The sequence below is a fragment of the Geotrypetes seraphini genome, chromosome 6, assembly GCF_902459505.1.
Source record: "Geotrypetes seraphini chromosome 6, aGeoSer1.1, whole genome shotgun sequence".
Classification (NCBI taxonomy): domain Eukaryota; kingdom Metazoa; phylum Chordata; class Amphibia; order Gymnophiona; family Dermophiidae; genus Geotrypetes; species Geotrypetes seraphini.
In genome coordinates this window covers 158283192-158300837 of record NC_047089.1, presented here as the reverse complement: position 1 = coordinate 158300837, position 17646 = coordinate 158283192, and the positions used below count along the sequence as shown (strand labels likewise).

Here is a 17646-nt window from a genome sequence, read left to right as displayed (position 1 = left end):
GACATTAATGCATATAGTAAATAGGTTTTTAGTTAAAGCAAAAACACCTTGAGATCTATTAGGGACCTTTGATAATAATGGAGAGTAATAGGCTTTTTTTCGCTTCAAAAATAGCCAATTTATATTCATCAGAGATCTGCTTCCATAAATGTCTATCCCCAGTATTTCTAGATTTATGCTAAACCCTTTCAGCTTTTCTAACTTTCCTCTTTTTCTTCCTCAAAGTGTCATTAAACCAAGGAGAGGAATACTTATGAAATCCAATCTTAAGACAGTAGCCAACTTGTTGAACTTCCTTTATTCCAAAACATTACAGATTCATCCAAAGTCTCATGAAAAATTTCTAAAATACTGTTCTTATTCTTATGTTCTAATAGTAGCTCTATATGGATAATCTATTTCTATAAAGCCCATTCCTGTATCAGCTTAAGGAATGTACAGATGTGGTATACACTGGCTCTTATAAATTACATCCAGTTTTTAAGATCTTTATGAGACCAGTTTGCAATTCTAAAGTTGTATGGGAGTATGGGACTGGAAGCTGATTAAAGCACTTCTTAGTACTGGTTTAAATCTTCTGCAGTAGTATTGGCTGATCTTTTCTCTAGTGATTTGTGTGTATGTATTGTGGCTCCTTCCTCTGCTCTTAGATATTAATATATACCTTATTGTTCAAGTTCTTTTGTCACATTCATTAGCAATGCTCCCTCTAAGGGGTGACTTGACGTGAACAAAAATTTGTCTTCATGAGTGAAAGGCTTTGTTGTCATGAGCAACAAAATTTCTGTTTACATTACAAACAATGGTTAGCATGAGACCGGAAGTATGCAACCATGTAAAATCTGTGAGCGACGTTCCAAAATGTAGGAGCGATTACTCTCATGCTCAGCTTAGAGGGAACACAGTCATAGTCAAGGTGATGTTTTCAGTTTTGCTCAATTTTTCTATATGGAGAATTGACTCAGCAGATTTATCAAGTTTCAAGTTTATTAAAAAAACTTTTTTTAAACCGCTTAATCAGTTTTCTAAGTGGTGTACAATATAATATTACATAAAAACATATTAAATATAAAATTACATAAAAACATATTCAAACAGAGGATACTGGATAAAATCCAAGTGTCATAATAAAGCACTGATAAGACATATGGACTTACTTCGAACAATAGGAAAGTGGGGAAGAACTACTATCGTTTATCCAGTCTAAAAGTCACCCTGATGTCATTCGGAAAGCTTTTCACTACGTCAGAAGGGAGACGACACCAGCATGAGCAGCAAGAAGATGCTGCTCGAGCCAACAGACATTTAAAGAGGTATGTGGAGAGGAGGGTGGAGAGCAGGAGAGTTGCCTGCACCCCCCCCTATGAAGATGGTGCCTGGGGCAGTCCACCCCTCTCCCGTCTCCCCTCCTTACTATGTCATTGAGTGCATTGGATCTCTAAGGAAGAGGAAGGCATAGTAGAAGGCATGGATAGGGAGACTAGATAGGCCATATGGTCTTTATCTGCCTTCATATTTCTATGTTTCTATGTTAACAAAATATGAGAATATCATCTTGTATCTTGGCAGCTCATTGAACAAGTTTAAAAAAAAAAATACAGCAGTGTTATTACATGAAAATGAAGTTTTGAGTTGACTATTAAGTGACTGGCATATTACCTCCTAGTACAGAATCATGGTTGACTAGTATAAAAAGATATATAATCTTCTCACCTTCAAACCCAAGCCATGGCTTCAGACTACAACTGGCATGTGTGGTGAATCAGATGAGGACACATAAAGTCAGGAGGGCACATAGGGGTTTAAATTCATTAGCGCCTTTTCAAATAAGAATTTTTCTTTTCATCTGACTGCCCAGGTGGCTTTCTCAATGACAGCAGCACTTCAAGCAGAATGTATTGAACTATTGCTTTAACTGTCCGAGTTGTTAATCTATAACTGTGGGGTTGCCATAGAAACAAATGCAGTGCCTGGTCAGGAGGATCGTGCCAGGTATCGAAAGCCCCTCTGGATCTTGCGGCTGATTGACTGCCTAGCCTGATTGCACCTTTTCTGTCCTTGCATTTTGATTCGTCCAGTAGTTTGTAGTAAGCTTGTCACGAACATGCTTTATCACATCTTGATCACTAAACCGAATGGCAGATGGAAATGAAATGAATATAGTAATAAACCTGAGAGATAAAACCTGCAACTGGTAAGTTGCAGTGGTTTTGAGAGATGGTTCTGGCTGATCACCTCCAGTTCTTCTTTGCTGGGCCTATTACCCAGATAAAAATCCCCTTTATAGACACCAGCCCTAACAATTAACCTGCTCTGGATTAAAAGGTCCTGTATTTACCTTAAAGAAATAAAGCATTTACATGCTTCCTGATGCGCATATAGTAGATGTGAAGAATTCAAGTTGCTGAGTCTATTTTAATAACATATTAATTTGCAATGCAATTCTTGTCAATAGTTTTGCTGGTCCTGAGAAAACAGAATTTCATTACACCAGTACAGGAGTTTATCTAAAGCTCTGGCTGTGCATGAACCTTTGCAATCCTGCAGGTTCTTTCTTCAGATGTGACCAGAATAGAATGATATAAACTACTTCTGCAGAAGAGACTCCTGGCTTCTGTGCTTCCCTTTCTACCAGATCTCCTGAGTTATTTGGTACACTAAAATTGTGAGTCCATGCCCTTCTCTCTGGCAACTATGAGACACTTTTCATAATAGAAAACTTGTAACCCTCCCCCCCCCTTTTACTAAACCATGATAGCGGTATTTAGCGCAGGGAGCTGCACTGAATGCTCTGCACTGCTCCGAACGCTCATAGGAACTCTATGAGTGTCGGGAGCAGCACAGAGCATTCAGTGTGGCTCCCTGTGCTAAAAACCGCTATTGCAGTTTAGTAAAAGGGATGGGGCAGCATGAGAAGAGGCAACACAGAACCTCAGGTACCAAAGAGGCCCTGTGCTCTTGCATCCACCTCCTTCCTTTTTCCATTGTTTGCCACTACTCACCTTCCTTCACCACCATTCCTCTTGGTTAACTGCTCTTGCTGTGGCCCAGAGAAAAATGAAAAGGGGAAGGGAGGACAGGGGTGAGGAGATTGTTGAGTCAGCCACTTAAAAGTTTGGAAATGAAGGGTTGAGAAGGAAAAAGGAAGGAGAGAAGTGGAAAATTGAGAGGACATTAGAGAGTCATGACGAAGAGGGAGATGGATGGGCGAGAAACAGGAGGAGGATGTGGGTTGAGCATTTTAGAGGATGGAGATGAAGGAATAAGCGGTGGTAAAGGAAATATAGGGATGGGTGATAATGGGCGCGGATGAGGTGGACAACTGTTGGGCTTTAAAAAAATGTGAAAAAAATTTGCACATTAAAATATGTAAACAAGGAGATACAAATCTGCCCTCGCAGTACAGATATTCATTGGATGATCAAGAGGAGCAGATTATTAGCAATTGCATGGAAATTTCTGTTGTGCCAAAAATTGTAAGTGCTATAAAAGTACTTTACAGACTGAGGAGCCAGTGGTGACACAGACCTTGAGAAACTTAACATTTATTTATCTGAGACTGGGTGAGAGACAGCACAATTTAGTCCAACAGCAGCAATGTTTGTTTTTTTCTAAGGGAAAAGTTATGATTATTTAAAAAAAAAAAAATTGTCAAAGCTGTCAACTTGTTGTCTAGCTTCTGCCACTACAATAATTTGCACTTGCAGATAGAATGAATTTGTATATCTGAGGGCACAAAAACAAATTTAACTTCACTGATTTAATATTTTTGAGCTATGTCTTTTGTGTAATGTGTACTAAAAAGCTGTAACACAAATCCTTTCTTTCCCCAGTTGGTAGCATCCATAGTATTCATCAGCTTTGGAGTGGTTGCAGCTTTTTGTTGTGCGATAGTCGATGGAGTGTTTGCCGCCCGACATATAGTAAGTATTGCCTCTCGGATTTTCTCTTCACTACAACTTTTTTTTTTTGCTTCCCTGCTAATCACTTTCTGCAAGATTCAATGAAGGGATACCCAGTACATGCAAATCAACATTCACTACCCCTCCATATGTGGGGAGTGGTGTCAGGTCAAAAGCGCGCCAGGACAAAGGCGCGCCCAGACAATTGAGCGGAGCGCGCGCCGCTCTAAATTACTGTTTTTAGTGCTCCAACGGCGGGGGGGGGGGGGGGGGGGGGGGAGGAACCCCCCACTTTACTTAATAGACATCGCGCCACGTTGTGGGGGCATTGTGGGGGGTGTGAGGGGTTGTAACCCCCCACATTTTACTGAAAACTTCACTTTTTCCCTGTTTTTAGGGAAAAAGTTCAGTTTACAGTAAAATGTGGAGGGTTACAACCCCCCAAACCCCCCATAACGCCGGCGCTATGTCTATTAAGTAAACTGGGGGGGGTTCCCCAACAAAAACCCCCGTCGGAGCACCTAAAAACTGTAATTTAGAGCGGCGCGGTGGCGCGCGCTGCGCTCAATTGTCGGCGCGCGCATTTGTCTTTCGCGCCGTTGTCTATGAACCGTGGGGAGTGTGTGGCACAGTGGTTAGAGCTACAGCCTCGGCACCCTGAGGTTGTGGGTTCAAATCTCTCACTGCTCCTTGTGACCCTGGGCAAGTCACTTACAATTCCCCCATTGCCCCAGGTACACTAGATAGAGTTTGAGTCCACTGGGACAGGAGGGAAATATGATTAAGTACCTGAATGTAAACCACTTAGGATATAAGTGGTATATAAATAAAATAGATAGATATGTATATAATTTACCAGACCCATGTGCATTTGCCAAGGGTTAGCCAGACAGAAACTAATAGGTGCAGACTTCATCATTTCTCTTTGAGCATTCCCTTTCTTTAAACCTCCTCCACCGCCACCATGTACAGTTGTCAACCACCTTTAGTGAAAGGCATGAAAATGGAGACTCCCAAAAGCATCCTTTATATTGTAAACAAGTTATCAGAAAGCATGTTACCATCTACTTTGCAAAAAAAATCAGCTGTAAGACCAATATTAAAAAATTATTTATGGAATTTAAACCCTCTTAACAGTTATTGGCTAGAATCTAACATACCCTTTCTTGTGTAATACTGAGTAGTAGAAAAGTGTGTACTTGACCAACTAACCAAATTTCTTGATTCAAATCAGGTTCCAATCTAGATGATTATCAATTTGGGTTTTGAGCAATGCACAATTCTGAGACATTGTTGATATCTATGCTTGACATTGTTCATGTAGGAGTTGATAGGGTTAGGGTTAGTTTTGTGTTGTTATATTAGATATTTCAGCTACCTTTGATACTATAAACCAGACAATAGGGATTACAGGACTAGTTCATCAATGGTTTGCGTCCTTCTTATCTGCTAGGCAATTTTGTGTGATAAAAGGCCAGAATTGTTCAGCAACTTTGGAAGCAAAATCAGGAGTGCCACAAGGGCCTACTTTGCCAGCTACCCTGTTTAATATCTCTCTAAAGCAGTGGTCTCAAACTCAAACCCTTTGCAGGGCCACATTTTGGATTTGTAGGTACTTGGAGAGCCTCAGAAAAAACAGTTAATGTCAATTTTGCATGACAATTTTGCATGAGGTAAAGCTCTTTATAGTTTATAAATCTTTCCTTTTGGCTAAGTTTTAATAATAATATTGCAATTTATAGCTAAAGAGACATGATCAAGATATGATCAAGAAATAGTTTTATTTTACTTTTGTGATTATGATAAACATACCGAGGGCCTCAAAATAGTACCTGGCAGGCTGCATGTGGACCCCGGGGCGCGTGTTTGAGACCACTGCTCTAAAGCCATTATGGGCCAGATTCTACAAGCAGTGCCAGTAAAAGTGTACGCCGAAAATAACACCCACTTATCGCATGTCAATCATGCGATGATGCTGTTTGTAGAACCATGGTTACCTCAAACATAGGCACCAGACCCATATTTCCGGCACCTTGATCTGAATCAAGTCTACAAAGGCACTTAAGAATGCTTAAGGTCGTTTTTGGTGTTAACCATACCTGCTTCTTTTTTTTTTTTTAATTGAAATTTATAAACGTATCCAAACAAGTATACAGGATATGGGAATTTATACAAAAAATATAAAAGTATCATTATTCTTAATACAACTTAAATCAGTCGTAGAAAATCAGGAATCCCCCCTCAAGCCCACATCATTGAGGAGAAAGTATAGCATTAAATAACAAAATAAAATAAAATGTGGTAATCAATAAGGGATACTGTACCCTTGATATTTATGGAGGCATTTAACTATTTAAACTCCATATTTATTGAAATTATCATAACCTAGAAAAGAAAATTTCACTCCAACTTATAAAAAAGTAGGTTACTAAGAATGTTCAAGAAAATACTCTAATTGAATAGGATTTTTTTAAAAACCAGTAATCCTTATCATAAAAAGTTACCAAACATTTACACAGAAATTTCAGAAAAAATGTGGCGCCAGATTCCACTACATTAGATTTCAAAGCTAGTTAACAACACCTACTTCGACCTTAGGTATTTTAAGGTACCTCCATAGATGCAAAGAAGGTGCCATATTTGTAAATGCCTCTAGGTGTCTACATTTTTTTAAAGGGTTTTTAAATTGCTTTTTAACAGTTTGCCAATTAAGGGCTCCTTTTATCAAGCCATGCTAGCGGGGTTAATGCGCGACTTTTCACCACGCGCTAACCCCTGTGCTGGCCTAAAAACTACCACCTGCTCAAGAGGAGGCAGTAGCGGCTAGCGTAGCTGGCGGTTTAACGTGCACTATTATGCGTGTTAAACCGCTAATGCAGCTTGATAAAAGGAGCCCTAAGTTAGGCATCGGTAGGGCATCTACAGGCACCTAACTTAAGGCACCTTTTATAGAATATAAGGGGCATAATTGAAAGGAACGTCTTAGTCCGTTTTTGTCTAAGTCGCAAGTCGTCCAAAGTAAAAAAACAGCCTAGAACACATTTTCGAAAAATACGTCCAAAATTTTTTTTTATTTCAAAAATCGTCTAAGTATATGTCCTGCCGATCTGATTGTCCAAGTCGCTAAATCGTCCATCTTTATAACACATTTTCGACCAATTTTTCATCCAAGTCAAAGATGCCTAGAACAAGCCCTGTTGGACATGGGAGGGGTCTGAAAAGTGATAGATTGAACACCCAGACGTGGCACCTAAATAGTGGGGTAACTTACAGGGCACTGCAGTGAACTTCACAAAAAGGGTGCCATGTCTTCTCCTCACTACAGCTTCCATATAGGTCAGGTGAGCCCCCAAACCACCTCCAGAATCCCCTAGACCCAGTTATCTACCACCCTAATGGCCCTTATGGCTGCAGGCAGTGGCGTACCTAGGGTATGTGGCACCCGGGGCCCATCATTTTTTGACACCCCCCCCCCCCATGTAAAAAAATTTTTTGTAATGAACATGAAACGGAATAAATGGTCAGAATAGAAACAGGCAGTGAAAATTTTCTTATATTCCAAACATAACATAACATAAATTATGTCTGAATTGTCATGACATCAGAAGTACATATGGAGTAGTTGCAGGTGATGCTTGGGACAGTTCTGATTGTGTTGGTTCGGTTTATGTGTTTTTTGAATAGAAGGGTTTTTATTTCTTTTCGAAGGTTTTGCAGTATGTGGTCGAAGTCAATTGGTTGTAGGATTGGGGGTCGAGTGTTGCAGCTCGAATGGCTAGGAGGTTGTCAAACAGTTTTTTTCTTTTGACGTTTTTGGTTGGAGGGTGTGTGAATGGTGCGTGAGTTCTCCTATGTCTGTTTGAAGTGGATTGAATTATTTAGCTGAAGAAATTAGTTACCCCCTCATCCCACACACATTAATTCTCTTCCATTTTTGTTCCCATTATAAAAAACACTGATAAGTTCCCAGAAAAAAAATACATTAAAATAAGAAGTGAAAACAAAGGCCCCTACAGATGAGAACATAACATAAGAATAGCCTAAGTGGGTCAGACCAATGGTCCATCATGCCCAGTAGCCCATTCTCATGGTAGCCAATCCAGGACACTAATACCTGGTCAAAACCAAAGAGTAGCAACATTCCAAACTACCGATCCAGGGCAAGCAGACACTTCCCCCATGTCTTAATAACAGATTATGGACTTTTCCTCCAGGAATTTGTCCAAATCTTTCTTAAAACCAGCTACACTATCTGCTTTTACCATAACTTCTGGCCACTTCATTTTTAAGTTTAGATCTTTCCTTTCAAACAGAGACCTTGCTAGATGTCAAATACAGCACAAGGTAACTTCACATGGACTTAGCTGTGCAGGAAATGTGAATCTCCTCATACACCTACCTATAGTGCAAAAATGTGCAAAGGTCTGTTTATTTCTTTCGATCACTACATAGCCTAATGCCACACAAGCAGTGCTGTACAAACATATTCTGTAGGTCAATGCTAAGGATAACAAAGTTTCCTTCCTTGGACCAGAAGGAGATAAACCACTGGAAGAGATCCCAAAACAACACCCAAAGACCCACTCAGTGTGTGAACCAGTTGAGTGGAGTGGACTAACTGGGGGGTGGAAATGGGCCCGGAGTTTGCTCAGCAGAATTTCCCAGACCACCTCTTCCTCTCAACACATTGACACGTTGCCACCACCACCACTAGAAACCTCACTGGGTAGGCCAGCTATGCTATAAACTTTATAAAACACATTATTATATTTTCTTATAAAGCACATATTTTAATGAACTCTCTGACATCCTCAGCCTTTCCATTCACAAAAATAGAAGGAAGAAAAGTTCCCATTTCCTGCTGTTTCATGTCCCCGGCCTATACAATATTTTTTTTCTGCAGACCCTTCAAAAGTCTGACCAAATCCTCGTTTCACTTGCATTATAAAGTACTGAGGATGCCATCTCTCCCCAATCCCAGGTCCTAAAGTCTAAGACAGTAGCGCAAACTAATGCTGCCTGATTCAGGAAAAAAAATTTCGATTCGATTCAGCCTATTGAATTGGTTTTTCAATTCGATTTTCCTGCCCAGTTGGGTGATTTTTTTTCAAAACTCCTGGTGGGTTTTATAGCTTTTTCACCCCCTTTGGCTTCTCCTAACCACACTGGCGCTGTGGTGTAAATAAAATAAAGAAACAAAAAGGACTTTTCCTCTCTCTGTTAAATCCTAGCTCACGTTTGCAGTCCAACACCAGCTCTGTCAGGATACACATTTCAAATCTGACATATTATAATCACAAAACAGAAAATAAAATTAATTTTTCTACCTTTTGTTGTCTGGTTATATTTCAAATCTTGTTGGTCCAAGGCTCTGGTTTTCTTCTGATAACTTGCTTGCCAGGGTCTCCATCTTTCTTCTTTCTGCGTGCTAACCATCCATCTGCCAACTCTGTCCTCCCTTTCCATTTCCCTTCCCTCCCCAGGAAGTCTGGTATCTTTCCTTTTTTTCATCTCCCTCCACAGATCCACCTTTTCTTAACTACCCTTTCATCCGGCATCTCTCCCTCCTTCCCCACCACCCCAGAGTCCACCATCTCTTCCTTTCTTTTCCCAATTACCCTCCTATCCAGTATCTCTATCCCTCCTCCACACCATCCCTTGTGTCCAATTTCTCTCCCTTTCAGTTCCTTCCCTCCCTAAATCTCATGGTCCATCATCTCTCTCCCTTTCCTCTATTTTCAGACCCATTATTTCTTCATCCCCCCCCCCCAAAGTTTGGCATATGCACGTCTCTTTGAACACCCCCTTCCCTCCGTGTACTTCTAAACCAGGGTCCCCCCCAAAGGCCTGTCCCCCCTTAAAGGTCTGCCTGTCCCCCCTTGAAGGCCTGCACCCCCCTTGAAGGCCTGTCCCACCCCCTTGTAGGCCTGTCCCCCCCCTTGAAGGCCTGTCCCTCCCCCTCGTAGGCCTGTCCCCCCACCTTGAAGACCTGCCTGCCTGTCCCCGCCTTGAAGGCCTGTCCCCCCCCTGAAGGCCTGTCCCACCCCCTTGTAGGCCTGTCCCCCCCCCTTGTAGGCCTGCCTGCCTGTCCCCCCCTTGAAGGCCTGCACCCCCCCTGAAGGCCTGCCCACCCCCTTGTAGACCTGTCCCCCCTTGAATGCCTGCCCACCCGCCCCACCCTGAAGGACCACTCGCCCCCCTGGCCTCCCCGCACCACCTATGAAGCAGCACTACCTATGCTCCCGGCCTTGCCGTTCAGTCCCCACCACCCCCGAAGGACCGCTCGCCCCACTGACCTTCCTGCACCACCTATGAAGCAGCCGCAGCAAGATCGCGACGTCAGCTATCCCTGCGCTGCTTAGGCACTGCTTCCTGCGCCGCGTTCCCGCCCCTCCTCTGACGTCAGAGGAGGGGCGGGACCGCGGCGCAGGAAGCAGCGCCCAAGCAGCTCAGGGATAGCTGACCCCGCGATCCTGCTGCTTGCTGCTTCACAGGTGGTGCAGGAAGGTCAGTGGGGCGAGCGGTCCTTCGGGGGTGTGGGGGGACTGAACGGCAAGGCCGGGAGCACCCCTTCAGGGCTGGCACCCGGGGCGGACCGCCCCTCCCGCCCCCCCCTTGGTACGCCACTGGCTGCAGGAGCTATTTATATGCCAGTAAAAAAGGGTTTTGGGGTGTATAGGGGAGTGCACATGTTTAAGTATCAATACAGTGATTACAGGGGCTTATGGGCATGGGTCCTCCTCTCCATGAGTCCCTAACCCACCCCCAAGACGACTTAAGCCGTCTCTGTGCAGGACGACTAGGCTTTCCTATGCCAGGCTGCCAGGTGATGATGGTCTGGAGGCTGAATTTTAAAGGTGTGATTACGATTTTTTATGGGGTTGGAGGGGTCGGTGATCACTGGAGTAGTGTGTGGGGGTCTGTTATATGTGTTTGCAGTGCTTATCTGGTGACTTTAGGTGGGTTTTTGTGACTTAGACCATGTTTTAAATGGTCTAAGTCACAACTTCCAAGTTCTGACGATCTTGGGCTGTATAATTTTCGGTTATACATGCTGAATGACTAAGTCTAAGCCGGCCCACTTCCCACCCAACTCCCGCCCTCGACACTCCTCCTGAAACGCCCCGTTTAGCTTTGGTCATTCAGCGGCACTATGAAGGCCTAGGTCGTTTAGAAATACGTCCAAAACCTGTTTTTATCGGCACTTGGACATATGTGAACAATGTTTGTCCAAGTGCCGACTTAGGCCGGTTTTTGGATGTTTTTCTCTTTTGATTATGAGCCCCTATGCCCCTATGGGTTTTGTTGGGTACCTTGTGATTATCCTATAGAATTTATATTGATGATATCCAGTTTTTCTTCAAAACTGAACAACCTTATGCATGGCCTTAAAAAAATGGCAAATCAGTGGATGTAAGCTAATCAGCTGAACTCAATATGAGTAAGACACAAATTTATGATTTTATCAAGTCATCCATTATTTACCTTTCCTGTGTTCTGTGAGGTTGATGAGGAAAAAACTCAGTTTGTATTTAAGGTTAAAGAATTGATACTTGATTCGGCACTTACCATGCGCAATTAAGTGAATAAAGTAAACAAATTAATCTTTCATAAATTAAGGGCTCTTTTTACGAAGCCACGGCAGCGGCTTTAACATGCGCGACTTTTAATCCTGCGCAAGCCTGAAAACTACCGCCTGTTCAAGAGGAGGCGGTAGCGGCTATCGTGGCCGGCGGTTTAGCGTACGCTATTACGCACGTTAAACCGCTACCGCGCCTTCGTAAAAGGAGCCCTAAATATTGTAGAAAGATTGAAGGATATGTTGACAGGAGATCATTTTTGTAGAGTTGTGCAGAGTTCCATTATACAGTACCTTTCTTCGACTACTGCAATGGATTACTAATAGGTACACCAAAATGCTATATGAAGTCCTTACAGATTATGCATAATGCAGTAGCTCAGCTAATAGCAGGATTGATTAGGTATGACCACATTATGCCGACACTATAAATGTTGCATTGGTTTCCTATCAAATTTAGAATTTGTTATATGATGATAACACTGGTATTCTAAGTAATAACAAATGTGATATCCCCTGTAGTTGCAGCTTCTCTCCATCTACATCAGCCTCCCCATCTATTGTGCTCTTAGATGTGCCATCCTATATGTTGATTCACCTTGAAGAATATAGGGCCTGATTCTGTATCTGGTGCCCAAGTCGGTGACCACCTTAAAAGCGGACTCTGATCACCTATCAATCATTCAAAGGCACCCGTTACAGAATCGTGCCATGATAGGCGGCTGAAATGTATTGTTGTACATAGGCGCATGGAGTGGGAGGGAAAGAGAGATGATATACATGGAGAAAGGAAGAAAGAGGGAGAATTGTTGGACATGATAGTGGTGGAGAGGAGGGAAGGAGAATTATTACACTAGCTAAATTGTCCATCTTAATACCACATTTTCGTCCAAGTCAAAAATGCCTAGAACAAGCCCTGTTGGACGTGGGAAGGGTCTGCAAAGTGATGGACTGAACACCCTGGCGTGGCACCTAAATAGTGGGGCACCTTACAGGGCACTGCTGTGAACTTCACAAAAAGGGTGCCATTTCATCATCTCACTACAGCTCCCTTATAGGTCACAGTGAGCCCCCCCAAACCACCTCCAGAATCCCCTAGATCCAGTTATCTACCACCCTAATAAGCCACTTATATGCCAGTACAAAAGGGTTTTGGGGGTGTATAGGGGAGTGCACATGTTTCAGTAACAATGCAGTAATTACAGGGGCTTATGGGCATGGGGGCCTCCTCTCCATGGGTCCCTAACCCATCCCCAAGACGACTTAAGCCGCCTCTGTGCAGGACGACTAGGCTTTCCTATGCCAGGCTGACAGGTGATGATGTTCTGGAGGTTGAATTTTAAAGGTGTGATTATGATTTTTATGGGGTTGGGGGGGTCGGTGATCACTGGGGTAGTGTGTGGGGGTCTGTATTATGTGTTTCCAGTGCTTATCTGGTGACTTTAGGTGGGTTTTTGTGACTTAGACCATGTTTTAAATGGTCTAAGTCACAACGTCCAAGTTCCATCAATCCTGTGCTGTATAACTTTCGATTATACATGCAGTACAACTAAGTCTAAGCCTGCCCACGTTCCGCCCAAATCCCGTCCTTGACACTCCTCCTGACACGCTGCGTTTAGCTATGGTCGTTCAGCAGCACTATGAAGGCCTAGGTCGTTTAGAAATACATCCAAAACCCAGTTTGATTATCAGCACTTGGACGTCTTTCGTTTATGATCGTCCAAGTGCTGACTTAGGCTAGTTTTTGGACGTTTTTCTCTTTCGATTATGAGCCCCTAACCTTTTTAGTCTTTCCTCACACAAGAGAAATTCCATCTCCTTTATCACCTTGATCGCTCTTCTTTGAACCTTTTGGTTTTCTTTTCTTTTCTTTTTTTTTTTTACAATATTCTTTTTAATTTGAAAGTATTTTTTCTCCAGATGACAGTACAAAGCATATACTATGACATGCACCCTAGAGAAATTATATGGGAATGGGCAAGCATGGTAAATCCATAGTAATGGTAATATTTTTAACAGAATTACAGTGGGGACAGGGGTTTTGGGGGGGGGGGGTCAAAGTTTACAGAGTTCAGGTGGGGATAGAGTTTGAATTTATGAGAAAGGGGTAAGGTTGGGGGTTCAAAGCTTATGAGGATGGGGTGGTGATGGAGTGGAGTAAAGTGGAGATGGAACAAACTTTGTCCCCATGTCATTCTCTATCCTTTTGCATGAGTGAATTTAAAGTCAGAGTTCTTGGCCTTGTTGATATTTTTATTTTCTTTATGGCTTCACTTTTCTAAATCTTTATTTATCCCTCCGACATCTTTTTTTCATGAACTTCCTCTTACCCCCCCCTTCTTTCTTCTTCACTTTTTTATAGTACCTTCTTCACCTCTCTTCCTCTTTCGTGTGCACTTACTATTACTACTACTACTACTAAACACTTCTTTAGTGCTGAAAGGCGTACACAGTGCCTTTTGTCACTAAATAGACAGTCCCTGCTTGGAAGAGCTTATAATCTAACTTGGACAGACAGACATTAAATAGAGGGGTTGGGGATGCAGAACTCAAGGAGGAGAGTTAGGAGTTAAAAGTAGTCTCAAAGAGCTTTAACAGTTTTTAAAGACTACTGAAATATGAACCCACTCTCTTATGTTTAATGCAGCTTTATAAAAGGGCTCCAAACTGAACTAATTAGGGGTTGCCAGTCTGATTAACAGCTGGCCCCTGAGGTACAGCGTACCATAAAAGGGGAAAAGGATTGGGACTTGCATACTGTCTTTTTGTAGTTATATAACCACACTCAAAGCAATTTGCATAAAGGTACTTCATGCATTTTTTCCTATATGTCCCGGTGGACTCATAGTCTATCTTGAGCAGCAGAAGAGTAAGTGACTTGCCCAGGGTCTCAGGGAGCAGCACTGGGTTTGACCCTACAACCTTAGGGTGCTTAGGCTATAATTTGAACCTCTCCTCTAAGGGATAGACCTTCAGAGACTCCTGCTCCAGATCCTCTAAGGAGAAAGACTGACTCAAGGGGCTATCTGCTGATATTCACTGGCACTTAAGTGGTTAGTGTCACTTAATATCAGCATTAACTGCTAATGCCATAGCCGGTGATTTTGTGGGCGGTTTTGGGGTGGATTCAGCACTTAACTAGAGGGTATGAATTGAGGTTGTGGGCTGGCAGACATAGGAGTAACATTAGGAAATTCTTTTTCACGGAGAGGGTGATGGATGCCTGGAATGCCCTCCCGAGGGAGGTGATGGAAATGAAAATGGTGAGAGAATTCAAAAAAGCATGGAATGAGCACAGAAGATCTCTAATCAGTAAATGAATGGTATAAGAACATAAGAATTGCTGCTGCTGGGTCAGATCAGTGTCCATCGTGCGAAACCATCCGCTCATGCAGCAGCCCTTAGGTCAAAGACCAGTGCCCTAACTGAAACTAGCCTTACCTGCGTATGTTCTGGTTCAGCAGGAACTAGTCCAACTTTGTCTTGAATCCCTGGAGGGTGTTTTCCCCTATAAGCCACCAGAAGAGCGTTCCAGTTTTCTACCACTCTCTGGGTGAAGAAGAACTTCCTTACGTTTGTACAGAATCTATCCCCTTATAACTTTAGAGTGCCCTCTCGTTTTCTCTACCTTGGAGAGGGTGAACAACCTGTCTCTATCTACTAAGTCTATTCCCTTCATTATCTTGAATGTTTCGATCATGTTCCCTCTCAATCTCCTCTGTTCGAGGGAGAAGAGGCCCAGTTTCTCTAATCTCTCACTGTATAGCAACTCCTCCAGCCCCTTAACCATTTTAGTCATTCTTCTCTGGACCCTTTCGAGTAGTACTGTGTCCTTCTTCATGTACGGTGACCAGTGCTGGACACAGTATTCCAGGTGAGGGCATACCATGGCCCGGTATAATGGCATGATAACCTTCTCCGTTCTGTTCGTGATCCCCCTCTTAATCATTCCTAGCAGTGGCGTACCTAGGGGGGGGCGGGAGGGGCGGGCCGCCCCGGGTGCCAGCCCTAAGGGGGTGTTCCCGGCCTTGCCGTTCAGTCCCCCGCCACCCCTGAAGGACCGCTCGCCCCACTGACCTTCCTGCACCACCTGTGAAGCAGCCCGCAGCAGGATCGCGAAGTCAGCGTCAGCATCCCTGCGCTGCTTCCTGCGCCGCGATCCCGCCCCTCCTCTGACGTCAGAGGAGGGGCGGGACCGTGGCGCAGGAAGCAGCGCAGGGATCGCTGACGCTGACTTTGCGATCCTGCTGCGGCTGCTTCATAGGTGGTGCGGGGAGGCCAGGGGGGCGAGCGGTCCTTCGGGGTGGGTCGGGGCATCAGGCCTTCAGGGTGGGGCGGGCGGGCAGGCAAGCAGGCTTTCAAGGGGGAGGGGGTGACAGGCAGGCAGGCAGGCCTTCAAGGGGGGACAGGCCTTCGGGGGGGGGGGTGCAGACCTTCAAGGGGTGCAGGCCTTCAAGGGGGGGAACAGGCCTTCAAGGGGGGAAAGGCAGGCAGGCCTTCAAGGGGGGGACAGGCCTACAAGGGGGGGGGACAGGCCTACAAGGGGGGGGGGACAGGCCTTCAAGGGGGGGTGCAGGCCTTCAAGGGGGAGACAGGCCTTCAAGGGGGAGACAGGCCTTCAAGGGGGGGAAAGGCAGGCAGGCAGGCCTTAAAGGGGGGACAGGCCTACAAGGGGGGGACAGGCCTACAAGGGGGTGGGACAGGCCTTCAAGGGGGGGACAGGCCTTCAAGGGGGGGACAGGCCTTCGGGGGGGTGCAGACCTTCAAGGGAGTGCAGGCCTTCGGGGGGGGGGGTGCAGTCCTTCAAGGGGGTGCAGGCCTTCAAGGGGGGACAGGCCTTCAAGGGGGGAAAGGCAGGCAGGCAGGCCTTCAAGGGGGGACAGGCCTACAAGGGGGGGGGGGAGAAGCTACAAGGGGGTGGGACAGGCCTTCAAGTGGGGGACAGGCCTTCGGGGGGGTGCAGGCCTTCGGGGGGTGCAGACCTTCAAGGGGGGGACAGGCAGGCAGGCCTTCAAGGGGGGGACAGGCCTACAAGGGGAAGGGACAGGCCTTCAAGGGGGGTGCAGGCCTTCAAGGTGGGACAGGCAGACCTTTAAGGGGGGACAGGCCTTTGGGGGGGGACCATGATTTAGAAGTACACGGAGGGAAGGGGGTGTTCAAAGAGACATGCATATTCCAAACTTTGGGGGGGGGAAGAAATAATGGGTCTGAAAATAGAGGAGAGGGAGAGAGATGATGGACCATGGGATTTAGGGAGGGAAGGAACAGAAAGGGAGAGAAATTGGACACAAGGGATGGTGTGGAGGAGGGATAGAGATACTGGATAGGAGGGTAATTAGGAAAAGAAAGGGAGAGATGGTGGACTCTGGGATGGTGGGGAAGGAGGGAGAGATGCCGGATGAAAGGGTATTTAAGAAAAGGTGGATCTGTGGAGGGAGATGAAAAAAAGGAAAGATACCAGACTTCCTGGGAAGGGAAGGGAAATGGAAAGGGAGGACAGAGTTGGCAGATGGATGGTTAGCATGCAGAAAGAAGGAGACCCTGGCAAGCAAGTTATCAGAAGAAAACCAGAGCCTTGGACCAACAAGATTTGAAATATAACCAGACAACAAAAGGTAGAAAAATTAATTTTATTTTCTGTTTTGTGATTATAACATGTCAGATTTGAAATGTGTATCCTGCCAGAGCTGGTGTTGGACTGCAAACGTGAGCTAGGATTTAACAGAAAGAGGAAAAGTCCTTTTTGTTTCTTTATTTTATTTACACCACAGCGCCAGTGTGGTTAGGAGAAGCCAAAGGGGGTGAAAAAGCTATAAAACCCACCAGGAGTTTTGAAAAAAATCACCCAACTGGGCAGGAAAATCGAATTGAAAAACCAATTCAATAGGGCTGAATCGAATCAAAATTTTTTTTTCCTGTATCTGGCAGCATTAGTTTGCGCTACTGTCTTAGACTTTAGGACCTGGGATTGGGGAGAGATGGCATCCTCAGTACTTTATAATGCAAGTGAAACGAGGATTTGGTCAGACTTTTGAAGGGTCTGTAGAAAAAAAATATTGTATAGGCCGGGGACATGAGACAGCAGGAAATGGGAACTTTTCTTCCTTCTATTTTTGTGAATGGAAAGGCTGAGGATGTCAGAGAGGTCAGTTAAAATATGTGCTT

The 17646-nt window shown here is 44.5% G+C and overlaps 1 protein-coding gene across 1 annotated transcript in view; it reads left to right on the top strand.

The window, feature by feature from the left end:
* The window catches only part of TMEM255B (transmembrane protein 255B), a 257249-nt gene that overhangs the window by 83749 nt on the left and 155854 nt on the right, over positions 1-17646 (top strand). The window contains exon 4 of the mRNA XM_033950614.1: positions 3834-3923. Coding sequence (XP_033806505.1) covers positions 3834-3923 — 90 coding nt within the window. The remainder of the gene's footprint in view (positions 1-3833; positions 3924-17646) is intronic.